Source organism: Lucilia cuprina, chromosome 4 (assembly GCF_022045245.1).
Source record: "Lucilia cuprina isolate Lc7/37 chromosome 4, ASM2204524v1, whole genome shotgun sequence".
In the NCBI taxonomy this organism is placed as follows: domain Eukaryota; kingdom Metazoa; phylum Arthropoda; class Insecta; order Diptera; family Calliphoridae; genus Lucilia; species Lucilia cuprina.
Window position 1 is genome coordinate 555,631 of NC_060952.1, and position 13,663 is coordinate 569,293.

At 30.1% G+C, this 13,663-nt stretch overlaps 1 protein-coding gene across 1 annotated transcript in view; it reads right to left on the reverse strand.

Annotated features, from left to right (window-relative positions):
- LOC111684599 (dynein axonemal heavy chain 10) overlaps positions 1-13,663 on the reverse strand; it is a 126,287-nt gene that overhangs the window by 17,541 nt on the left and 95,083 nt on the right. Inside the window, 13 exon segments of the mRNA XM_046948842.1 lie at positions 35-187; positions 268-410; positions 1,957-2,158; positions 7,733-7,999; positions 8,135-8,206; positions 8,266-9,726; positions 9,815-10,659; positions 10,732-10,891; positions 10,949-11,153; positions 11,214-11,356; positions 11,420-11,728; positions 11,792-11,982; positions 12,243-12,348. Coding sequence (XP_046804798.1) covers positions 35-187; positions 268-410; positions 1,957-2,158; positions 7,733-7,999; positions 8,135-8,206; positions 8,266-9,726; positions 9,815-10,659; positions 10,732-10,891; positions 10,949-11,153; positions 11,214-11,356; positions 11,420-11,728; positions 11,792-11,982; positions 12,243-12,348 — 4,257 coding nt within the window.

Genomic DNA, 13,663 nt, shown 5'->3' on the forward strand with positions numbered 1-13,663 from the left:
CTAGACAAACAGAACAATGCAATTTTGTACTTACCTCTCCAATCAAGTATTTTAGACTGTTCCACGGCACGCTATCGTCATTGATTCGGTTTAAATATGTTTGCAATATTTCTAAGCATACATTGAAATCAGATTCATTAAAATCGTAACAAATGTTCCAACCCAATTTATCGTATTTTCTTCTTTCCTAAATAGGAAACAAAAGATATTAAATATGTAGCAGACATTGTAACAATGCAAAGTTCAAAAAAAATTAATTATGCTAACTTGAACTACACCATGGAAAAAGGCCAAGACGTAAACTAATGGCAAAAATGCTCGATGTGTACAGCTTTCTAGTCGTTCTTGACGAAGTTTAAAGAATGTTGAACGAAGATTTAATTTTAAACCATTTGGAGGTTCTGTTACAACTAAAATAAATAAATGAAATATATGTAAATAATTTTGTTACAACAATTCTAAGATCAAATAATATAGCTAAGATTAAAACTGCAACATAACCTATATTAGTGTAAATCATGATTTTGAATACTAGAAGATTTAACGTATAGTTAGGGGGGGATAATAGACCGTTTTTAACCATTTAATACAGAATTCGTTCTTCATTCAAGAGAAATCAATAGAATCAGTCATTACGTTGAAAATTGCAATCATGTTTCATGTTTACACAGACGGATATAAAAGGACATATGTACATTGCCGCTCACTTAAGTTTGAGCTAACATTATCTATATGTGTCCCATTTCGTATGAAGTGACCCAACTTTTAAAATTGATGTCTTCCAATTTCGATGAAATTTGCACAAAGATTAGTACTATGGAATAGTAGGCCAGACATACATTTTCAGCTCTATCGGTGAAGAACTGCTAGAGTCAAAGTTAGACATTTTGGTCATACAGTGTTTCGCTTGTAACACATCGAAATATTGATCATAGACCCACAAAAGTATATGTATTCGAGTATAGCTATGAAATTCGATACACAGATTCGAAATTCTTATTTGTTTTTCTAAAATTTCTTCTAAAATACTATATTTTTGAAGAAATTTTTTGTCTCTTTCATAAAAACAACAAAATAAAAATATAAAATAAAATATTAGAAACATTATGCCTTTTTAGTTAATGGAGTTCATACTAGATAACAAAAATGTAAGCTCACATAACAGTAGCTAGAACTATGCATGGGATGACACAACATAAGTCCTAACTATAATATGCTTACATTAACTGAAGCCAGCTTAAGCAACTGTGCGAACACATATAAAACGTATGTGACAAACTATAATGTACTTAAGAGAGTTTCGTTAAGTTTCGTCAAATTTTATTTGCTTAAGCAGAGAGCAATATTGACAGCACATTCAGTAAGAAATCAATTGTTTGTTTATTGTGCCCAAAGAAAATAAAGAAAAACATTAAAATTGTCAAGAAAATAATTTTTTTTCAATAAAATATTATGAAATATTTACTTTTTTTATTACGTGTGGCACATAAATGTGCAAATGGAGCTAAAGTGTTTTGAATGCACGTAAATACATTATAGCCACATAAAAGTTTTCTAGGTTTTTCTTAAGCACTTAAGAGACTTTTCGTTCGATTTTGTCATTAACTTAAGCTTGCTTATTCATATTATAGTTGGGCCTATAGTTTTTGCGTAACAATGTGTTTAAAAAAACAAGGCAGTTTCTAGTGATATATGTATAAGAAATCAATTTACTACTAAACATTTTAACATAATTAATTACTCTATTATTTTTGCAAAAAATCAACATTATTTTGTAACATACTTTAGAGCATAGTCGATCAATTCAATAAACATCACAGACTGATTTGATTCAATTTTTAAAATCTGTGTTTGTGAATGTTCTAAAATTCTTTTAATAAACATTTAACCACTAATAGGATTCTTTATTCATCATTTATGTACATTAAAAATTAAATAAATATATTTTGAAATTACCTTTTAAAGACTTTTGCAATATGCCAATTGGAAAACTGTCACTAGCATCAGTTGTTATCCATAACCGAAAGTCGGGATGTGGTGAATCTACTTTCTCCAAATATTTTTCTAATTGCCGTACAAAACTAATTAACAAATGACAGTTTTGTAACATTAGCCACATTCCTTGTCGAATAGATTTATCTAATAAATTCATGGCGGTCTGAAACAAATAAATTAATAGTAAATAGTGAGTATTTGTAAAGTTGAAAACCAGATCTTTTAACTTTTGATAGAACATTACTTAAAAACAAGTAAGAGTTCTATATTCTAAATACTTTTCACCATGACATGTTTTATACCCTTCATCATGAAAAAGTACCAAAAAATCCACTTTTACTGATTACCATCGTACATAGAAGTGAATGATGATTGACAAATACAATTCAAAAACTAAGAGGTAGAAAAACTTTTCATTCAGTTTTAAGTAAAATTAAAAACGTTGTTAAAAATTTTAATTGGATTTAAAAACAACAAAATAAAGATAACAAAAAAATCAATATTTATCAAAAAATTAGTGGATTATTTTTAATTATTTTTCATATATTTAGTATAATTTCCTCCCAAAAAAACTGTAAGAAAAATGTAATTATTTTTTAGACCCATTTTGAAAAGATTTTTTTCTAATATCTTGCACTGAGATCAAGATTTTCACTCGAAGTAAACTTGATAAATATATTGTTTTTAATAAAACAGTCATATAATCGTATTGTGTGACTTGAAAAACAGTTTTCCATTACACGTAATGTAAAAAAATTGAGAATTGTACCAAATATGTTGAAATTAATCAAAAATAATCAAAATTTATCCTTGAAAATAATCAAATTAATTATTTGATTAATTCTGATTAATTACTATTATTTTTTTAAATATTCAAAATGTTACAGTTATATTTTAATATCGTGCTTAATAAGAAAAAACAGGTATGGTAACCCGGTAAACCGGCGTAGGAAATCCTAGCTTAAAATCTGTTTGTTTTTGACAAAAGTATAGGTAATACAAAAATACCTGGTATTTAATTATTTTAATTTTTGTCGGAATGTAAAATTTAAGTATCTATTTAATACAAGCATTTAGTATTGGACCCTTCACACAAAGAAAATTGAAGAAATTTAAATATAGAATCATTCTTGTCTACATGAATCATTTTTGCACGTCATTTTTGCTAGTTTCAGTGTGAATCTAATAAACTTCATGATGATGTTTCAGTGCAACAGAAGTGAAGTTTATTTAATGTAAATTGAGTTTCTTGTTTAGGCTCAATCAGCCACACACATTGCATAAGTATCGAACCGAATGAAACATATTGGATTAAAAGTTCGAGAATGAATTGACAGCTGATTACACTGTGTTACAGTAAAAAACAATCAACATGTGACCAAGAGCAGTTTGTAGATATGGTTGAGTAGATTACAATACCATATTTATTTCAATATTCCCCAAAAGTGTATTTCCTTTATGTAATTTTGTCACACCGTGTTATCATTGGATTTACTGTAAAACCTAATCAGACATGTACATATGTACTTGTGCGTACCCTGCATTACGATGAACTAGCTCGTCAAAGGTAATTTTTTTTATTTCAGAGTACTAAGCATACATTATTCATTCCAACACACACTACTCAAGCATTTCTAATAAAACACCGATTTTTAACGTTTTTGTGGATTTGCGAAGAAACAAATGTAAATTTTTCTTGGAAATGTAAATTTTATAAAAAAAAATGGTTATTTATGAATATAAAAATCAAAATTTTTTGACTTTTGTACAAACAAACTGAAAGCGTTTAAGTTTCGAGTAAACAATTTCACAAACATTTTTGCTTATTAAAAAACAAATGAGAGAAGACTTGTACCAGCAATATGGTAGTCGACTACGACAAAAATTCACTTATACTTTACTTCTATAGACTGACTATAAGTTGTCCCGAAATAACGTATTTCCCATTTGGCAACGTAAATAACCGACTTTTAAAGACCAGCTACAAGCTAACTATCATGTAATGCAACCATACCCCAAAATTATCTGAAGAGTATAGAGTTTTATATAAGAACCCCTCTACTTATTAATTGATTATAAACCCATGTTTAGTTAAGAGTAAAATGCAACTTTGTTTTTAAAAATTCGTTGGCAATTGGTGACGTTATTGATATTTTTCTTAATACACACAGAAAAAATAATACATAACTGAAATGAATTTTTTAATTAATTGTATGAATGACTTTTTTCCCAAACCATTTTCATTGAAAATATTAGAAGTTCATAGAATGTATGAATTTGTACATTACGGATTTTTTGGAATTTTTACTTTTTTTGCAATATTTATGAACAAATTTCCAACAAAGTCTATTATCTACAAATCTGTTTCCAAATTTAATAGATAGTAATACTTTATTAGCGTATTTTGCACAATAAATAATATAAATTGAAATGCTGAAAAACTAAATCTTAAAGAAGAAAACATCAGCAAACATCTGAAAACATCTTTTTTTCATATTTTAAGTCAAGGCTTCTAGATTATGCTTGAAAAAATAAAAATTAAAAAAATTCATACAATTTAGGAACTTATTCTTAAATATTATTAACTTTTATCAATGAAAGCAGTTCATAGTATTATGCTGAAACTTTTTTCTGTGCAGAATTCTTCAAAAACTGTAAGATGTTTTATATGTAATATTAAAGTTATTTATGCTGAGTTATATCGTGGTATTAATGGAATCATGATATTTATTGATATAAATTAATTTTTTGAGTGATGATTTGTATGGGGCCTTAGTGATACTGCCGATTTCTTAAATAATACGGACTTATTTAACCCTAGTCTCTATACAAACCCTCTTTCAGAGAATAACTTGAATTCCAAAATTATCCTTTTAATATCAATATCACGATAAAATTCAATATAAGGAGTGAGATCGAAAAATTCTTAACACACGTTTTTCATTACATTTTTCAACCAAAGTATTATTTGATTTTTTTTTGATCAAGTTACCTTTGAAAAACATGTCAGTTATTATGTGTAATGTCAATTATATTAATTTTTTGTTAATCTGATTCAAATGAGTGACCAGAAAAAAGTGGGTACTGAAATTATTAAATATTTTCAACTAAACCCAACTTGGTCTTACAAAAAGTTGGCCAAGCATACAAAAGTCTGCCGTCAAACTGTTTCCAATGTTATTAAACAGTACCGGGAGAACTTGTCAGTTGATAGAAAACCTGGTTCAGGTAGAAGGAATGGACCACATGATGTTTCTAAAGCCAAAAAATAGAACGCATTTTCAAAAGAGCTCCCAACACATCCGGTAGGAAAGCAGCTCGGTTAGCTCAGTGCTCGGACTATTTGGTACGAAAAGTTAAAGTTAATGCAGGTTTAAAAACATACAAGGCTCAAAAAGTTCCTGACAGGAACGCTGCTAAAAATTTAGAGGCCAAAAACAGAGCACGGAAATTGAAGTCAAGTTTTATAAAAAAATATTCTTGCTGCATAATGGATGACGAAACGTATGTTCTGGCAGATTTTTCGCAACTTCCAGGTCAAAAGTTTTATGTTGCTGATGCTCGAGGGAATGTTGAAGAAAAGTTTAGGACCCAAAAGCAGACAAAATTTCCCAGAAAGTTCTTGGTATGGCAAGCAATATGCAGTTACGGCAAAAGAAGCCAATCATTTGTTACAACTGGCTCTATAAATACCGAAATTTACATCAAGGAATGTTTACAAAAAAGGCTGCTTCCACTCATAAGACTTCATAATGTGTCCACTTATTTTTGGCCTGACTTGGCATCCTGTCACTATGGTAAACAAGCCCTTGAGTGGTACCAGAACAATAATGTGGTATTTGTACCAAGAGAGGCAATTCCTCCAAACTGCCCGGAGCTAAGGCCAGTGAAGAGATATTGGGCTCTTGTTAAAAGAGAATTGAAGAGTACAAAAAAGGTGTCCAAAAGTGTGGTAGATTTTAAACGGAGATGGACTACATGTTCGAGCAAAGTGACAGAAAGCACTATAAAAACGTTAATGGAAGGGTTTCCGAAAAGGGTTCAAAATTTCATCACTAGTGATTAAAACTATAAAAATATTTTTTTTTGTAAATTGTAATAATAATTTGAATCAAATAAAAAAAAAAATAAAGCTGTAAGTTTAGTGGTTTCTTTTTTATAAACATATATGTATGTTAAGAATTTTTCGATCTCACTCCTTAAATTACTTATATATGTATACATAAAGTCTTCTACAAAATTTTATGTGGATCGGCCCACATTTAGCTCTATCATATATAAAAGCATTCTTCTAAAAATCAAAAAAGTTTTGTATTCAGTAATGTCGACAATTCTTAACGGACTTTAAAAAACAAAGTTTCATTTTACTCATGAACATACCTAGTTTTTAATACATCAATAAACAGTATGGTTCTTATATAAAATAATTTGTAAAAACATGAATAACGATGCAAAACTTAAATCAGAAATATGTGTGTGAAATACACACATATTTCATAGTATTATGCTGAAACTTTTTTCTGTGCAGAATTCTTCAAAAACTGTAAGATGTTTTATATGTAATATTAAAGTTATTTATGCTGAGTTATATCGTGGTATTAATGGAATCATGATATTTATTGATATAAATTAATTTTTTGAGTGATGATTTGTATGGGGCCTTAGTGATACTGCCGATTTCTTAAATAATACGGACTTATTTAACCCTAGTCTCTATACAAACCCTCTTTCAGAGAATAACTTGAATTCCAAAATTATCCTTTTAATATCAATATCACGATAAAATTCAATATAAATTACTTATATATGTATACATAAAGTCTTCTACAAAATTTTATGTGGATCGGCCCACATTTAGCTCTATCATATATAAAAGCATTCTTCTAAAAATCAAAAAAGTTTTGTATTCAGTAATGTCGACAATTCTTAACGGACTTTAAAAAACAAAGTTTCATTTTACTCATGAACATACCTAGTTTTTAATACATCAATAAACAGTATGGTTCTTATATAAAATAATTTGTAAAAACATGAATAACGATGCAAAACTTAAATCAGAAATATGTGTGTGAAATACACACATATTTCTCCAGGTTACTTAGACATCATATATATCATTTTAAAGGCCCCGGCTTTTTCTTTCTAAATCCGTTTAGAAACTTAAAATCTGTTGAAATTTAACTAATATACTTTTTAAGTACTCAAGATTTTGGAGGTGTTTGGAAAATTTCAAAAACAGATTCTTGTATGTATGTACGTATGTATGTATGTATGTATGTATGTATGTATGTATGTATGTATGTACGTATGTATGTATGTATGTATGTATGTATGTATGTATGTATGTATGTATGTATGTATGTATGTATGTATGTATGTATGTATGTATGTAGTTGATTCACTATGATCAAAATGTAAGTTTTGTTCCTTCTTCAGCTGTTAGAGGGATGCTTGTTCTTTAGGTTTAATGAATGTGTGAATGGTTGGCAGTTAGATACCTCCTAGTTATTTATTTGTGTGTATGGATGTATATATGCATGTATTTTGAACTCGGATTGTTTATTTCTTGTTTATTTACTTTGCAGCAGAAAATTGACACAATAGGAGACGTGCGTTTTCCATGTTCTTTTGTAAATAGAACATTTATATCTGTACATTTATATGTCTGTTTGGATGTTAATGAGTGTCATTAAAATAAAACTTCGAACAAAAAGACAATATTATTTGAGTTACTTACTTTTTCCTGTCCCTGTCCCAATGATATGTGGCAAAAGTTACCCAAACCACCGCCAGATTGTTCAGCCAATTTCATCAAATCATTTGTTGGATCCGAACCGGTACTTAATATGAAGCATACTGGAATAAAGCATGTTGTTTGCTCGTATATGGCTGCAAAACTTACAACGGGTGGCGTTATAAAGAACTCATCCATGGTGTCAACAATATACTGATTTATCGAACGGAAAATTCTATCGATACGGAAACAACGTAAAATCATTAACTTCTGTAGAAAAAAGAAATAAACACTTGTAAGGATTACAACAACGTTTTTGTTTTAATTTAATTGTGAGAACGAAAACCATTTTGATGCCATGGGGAAGATATCAATAAATTGTTTTTTTATTGATTATTTACTTGCCTGAAATGGTTTGCAATTTATGTTGAATTCGCCCGGACAAGGTACTTCTTCAGGATTTTCCAAATCGTACCACTATAGGTTATTTAAAAAGTTGTTTAATGAATGAAATGTATATAATTACCTATAATTACCTCTTTCCATTCTTTTGTAAATTTCAGGACATGTTCGGGCAAAGTTTCAAACGGATCTGGAAAGTCTGCCGCTAACCTTAATATATCTTCCCAATTTTTTTCTGATAGCCACTTTGCAGGACATGTTCGATCACTTTTAGTTAATAATACCGATCCTTTTATAAAAAAGTCTAATTCCGCTTGACTTAAGATACTATCTCTCAAGGCAAGTTTTGTAGCAATTTGAAATGAAAATAATAGTTTATGTTTTTCAAATATGCCGGTACAACCATAGCAATATATGTTCTCCGTCAAAGTTTTAATGATATTATTTAAACGTTTTGCGAGAACCGTATCTGGTACAGATTTTCGCAGCGAGAACGTAAACACATCTAGATATGCAGCTAATGCGTACTGATACATTGAGTTTACAGTGGACATGTCAGAGAGCGCAAAAAATAGGACAGCACCTCTTTTCGCAACTGGTCTGTAACCATCTCGTAGCTTTTCAATATCTCTTTGTGTTTCTGCTGAAAGCTTCAATTGTTCTAATACAATTGCTGCTTTGGATTTTGTGTTTTCAAGAGTATCTATTAATTCAATATTATCCAACATGTTGCCTGTCGATGTTGCCAATTCTCTGAGCAGAGAATCTTCCAATTGTTGCAGCAACTGCTTATTTTCACTTGTTTGGGCTATTAATGTTTCTCTTTGAGCTTCTAAGTCAGGTCTCTCGGCTCTTACAACAACGCTAAGAAGTTGATCCTCCAGGCCAGTTTGGGTAACAGTATAATTTATAACCATCGCCTTGGCATAGACTGCTGGATCAAATTTTGGATTAGAAAACTTTGTTGTCAAATAAAGTCTAAAATTTGGATCGTAATCGACATCTTTGTCACCCAATATTAAAAATTTTCTTCCGCTGGCAATCTGTATATTCTTTTGCAAAACATTGTCTATAACTGGGTCAATATAGTCGTCCACATCTTCAAATAACACTGGAATACCATACATTATGGACATTTCGAGTTGTTTAAGGAAGTCGCTGTCGTTGAATGATAAGATTTTTAAATTATTTTTTTGTTCCTTTCTCTTTATCCATGTCCATGCTTGCAATTGGGGATCAATACACAGGGGAAATCTGGATGACCGAACAGTCAATACTCCATTCTGAACGGAAAGATCATCTGGAGGTAATCCCTCTGATGACCATGTAGAGACCTCTATGTCAGTTGTAAGATTTTCGTCAATACGAAAAGGAATCTGAATGGGAATTTTATTGTATTTAATGTCCTCCAACCAGTCATCAAACATCATGGTTTTACGATATTCCCATGAAAACGCACCCGTATATGCTAAGAATGAGGCACATAAAAGACATTGGCCCACTATTACAACCAATTGATGGCCATAATTATCGAAATCAAGGCTCCAACGCACCCGTTCTGAGCTCAAACCACTTATCAATTTGTCGGATGCAATCTGATCATAAACAAAAAATTAGTCATTTAGCTAGATTGTCTATATATTAAAAAAAATTGCTAGTAATTAACATAGAACACTGACATACCAATCTTCGTTCGGCTTGCTGCATCATTTCCGTTAACACTTTCATCTGTTTCATGGATTCTGCATATCTGTGGTTTAGTGAATCTAGTTGTGCTTCTAGCTTTGTAATTTCATTGTTTAAATGATTTAACAATTTTATTTGTTGCTCCTGCTCTTGAACCAAAAAATCGACTCGTTCCTTTTTAGGTTTTACTTCTTTGTAAACCTCATAGAATCCTATGACGGCTCTTACAAATTTTAAAAGACCAGCACCGGCAACAGAAATTTTTTCCATTTCATCAAGATTTTGGGATTTCATATGATTACGGCACTGGTTAATCTGTTTTCCTGTCAGTGCTTCACAATCCATTTCCATCAAACTTTTAAGAAAACTGACATCAGACATCATTCCCTTCGCAGATTTCCAGTTGATTTCTTTGATGCCCTTTAATATGACAACACACTCACATACAACTTGCACTTGAGGCGGCGGTGTAGCAAAAGATCTAATTTCAGTAATTTGTGCTTTATCTAGTTCAGAAAGAGCTCTGCGAGCTTCTTCTAAAGCCGGAAGAGCATCAGCTAAAACTATCTCTGCTTCCTCTTTTTCGACTGCAATTTGTTTTCCCTTTATTTCGACTTCTACAGACTTTTCAGAAGCTTCTGTCTTTTTAATATTAGCTTTCGTCGTAGCATCCTCAATTTCTACCAGCATTTGTTCACATTCTTCCGAAGCTCTTGCCACGTTATGCTTTTGTTCGGTCACTATAATTCGTAGCTCGTCAATTTGCTTTGAAGCTTCGTCGATTTTTTGAATGCCTTCCTTTAGACGATCTCGCTGTGACGAAATGAACGTATTTTTCTCCTCTATGAAATGAATAAAAAGATTTTATTATTGAATGATTTCAAAATGGTATCAAAATGGTAAATGCATTTAACCTAAAAGTTTCAAGTATGTATTGATATAATCCAAATAGTGCTTAGGAGTAACGTAATTATTACGTCTTAATTTCTGTAAATAGTCTTTGGAATAGTGGTGCATTGTACTGTGTACATAAACAACGTGTTTTATTATGCTTCCACGATGAATAGAAGGAATCTGCAAACGATATAAATTTGATAATAGAATTTATATTTTTTAAGAAAATAAATTTACCAAAGCGTGTTCGGTAAGAAATAACTTTGCTACAGCAGATAAAGCCTGTGCCGGCCACGGGAATACCCAGTCAATATACGTACTCCCAATTAGTCCAGGGAAATTGCGACATCGACTTCGCAGTGCATCACCAGCAGGTGACATACACATTACAACATGCATATTCTGAGCACATGTTGCTAAGAAATAAGACCACACTGATTCCCTTAAATATCAGAAATTCTGCACTTATTAAAATTTCTTTGAGAAAATATTAAATCATTACTTCGATGCTAAATATCCACTTTCTTCTGCTGCAATACGACATCCACTGACGATAGCATCCTTTTCTTCATCATTAAAAAGAGCTGGTATCAGACCAACTGTCAGAACATTATTAATTAACTCTAAAAAGCCTTCCTCAACAACCTTTTAAAATAAATAATTTTAACATTTTATAAATCAGCTTATGTAAGAAGTTTTTGCACTCACTTGTGCAGCCGTAAATAGAAATACGGTTTTTTTACGTTCTACTCCTGCCATGATGTAGAGTACTTTAAGATCATCGCGAAAAGATTGTTCATTATAGCCTTTGGTAACAGTTATTTCATAAACTTCACATTCAGCGGTAAACGCCGAAAGTCTAGTTATACATTTCTTGCCACTACCACCAACACCCAGAAGCAGAACATGTCCTCGATGCATCCTTAATGTTCGATGTACTCTAGTCAAATGCTCTAAACAATCTTCAAAAAGTACTAGTGCCATTTTACCTTTACGTTCTTGATACTCTTCAAGAATCTTAGAAAAAATTAATTTACTTTTTTAAATACTATTAATATCGAAGTAGGTTCTAAATATTACCTCATTAAACAAATGATAAACGGCTTCATAATCTAGAAGATCTTCATAAAATCTGGGTTCGGACTCGTTTGCGGCATTTCTAAAATCACCAAATAAACAAGGATCCCTCATTACATGATCTGTCAATGTTACAATAGTTTTTTCATCTTGTTCAAAATCAACAGCTCCATATTGTTCTAGATTGGCAGCCTCTATATTGAATTAATATGTTATGTTTGATTTAATCCTACTCTATACAATGATACAATCAAAATATGTAAATCAATCATAGCAGAGATGGAAGGTGAAGGTTTTTAATATGACAGGTAAGATAAAATAAGTTATAAAGGAGGATTAGGTACAATATTATTAAAAAATTATATAAATTTAAAATTGTATTTTAAATTCCAATCACAAAGTTCATTTATAACAAAATAATTTTCCATCTCTGATTCATTCTATCATCGTTTACCTTCTGCTTGCGCTTTTGGATCAACAAATCCATTTTCCACCTCAAAATCAGGACTGAAAGTTTCTCTTATCTCATTCTCCACCTGGCGTCTCATTAATTCCAAATCCTTAAAAACAAATGGTAATAAAAAGTGACTTCTAAATACAAAGAATAATATAATAAATATTAAATTTTGTCCTTGGTTTAACAAACAAGTTTTGGCGGTTTCAGACTAGAGTTAAATTTTAAATTGTTGTTGGCTGAAGGTTGACGAACATACATGACCTTATTAAGTTGTAAACGTAATTAATTGTAATCATTAAGCAACTGCTGCCAATCACTTAAGCCATCATTAATTCTATTTTGTAAATTGTAAACGTGTAGTTTTGTAGATATAACGAACATATTAATATACATAATATCGAGGGACTACATATATTCAATAGTCTCTATCTGTCATTAGATTTTAATATAACCTATTAAAAATTTGGACCAAAACCTCATAATCTGTTGCTTTTTCAACAATTTGGTTGATATTGCTTCATTAAATTTCATAAAATATCATATTTATTGATATTAAACCAAATAAAAAAATTAATTTATTTTCATGATCATATGCAAAATTTCATTGAATTGTCTGATTCTGAGCCGATTGGTATACCTTATGGTAGGTATAGGACCAATATTATTGCACGCTACAAACATCAGCAGAAACCTAACTCAAGTGAGTTGAGGTTATAACTCACTTGAGTTAAAATTAAAACAACTTAACTCTAAAACACCTCAATTTATTTTTGCTATTATGAATAACAACTACACCATTTACAGTTGTATTTCAGAATTTTCCAGTTCTATTTCAGAAATTTCCATTTATATTTCACAATTTTCCAATTATATTTCAAAAATTTCTAATTATATTTCAGAAATTTCTAATTATATATCAGAAAATTCCAATTATATATCAAAAATTTCTAAATATATATCAGAAAATTCTAATTATATTTCAGAATTGTTTTTTATATTTCAGAAATTTCCAATTATGTTTCAGAAATTTCTAATTATATTTCAGAAATTTCCAATTATGTTTCAGATATTTCTAATTATATATCAGAAAATTCTAATTGTGTATCAGAAGTTTCCAAATGTATTTCAGAATTTTCAAATTGTATTTCCAAAGAGTCCAGTTGTATTTCAGATTTTTCAAATTGTATTTCAAAAAATTCAAATTGTATTTCAGAAATTATTTTTTATACAAAAATATTTATGTAACATTATATGTAGTAATTTTAGGACAATAAAACAACATACAATTGATAATAATATTTTTTATGTTTTACTAAGGGTATCGATATTTACACAAAATGCTATTTCATAGAGAGTTATGTCATAGTAAAACATAAAAAATATTATCAATTGAAGGTTGTTTTATAGTCCTAAAATTA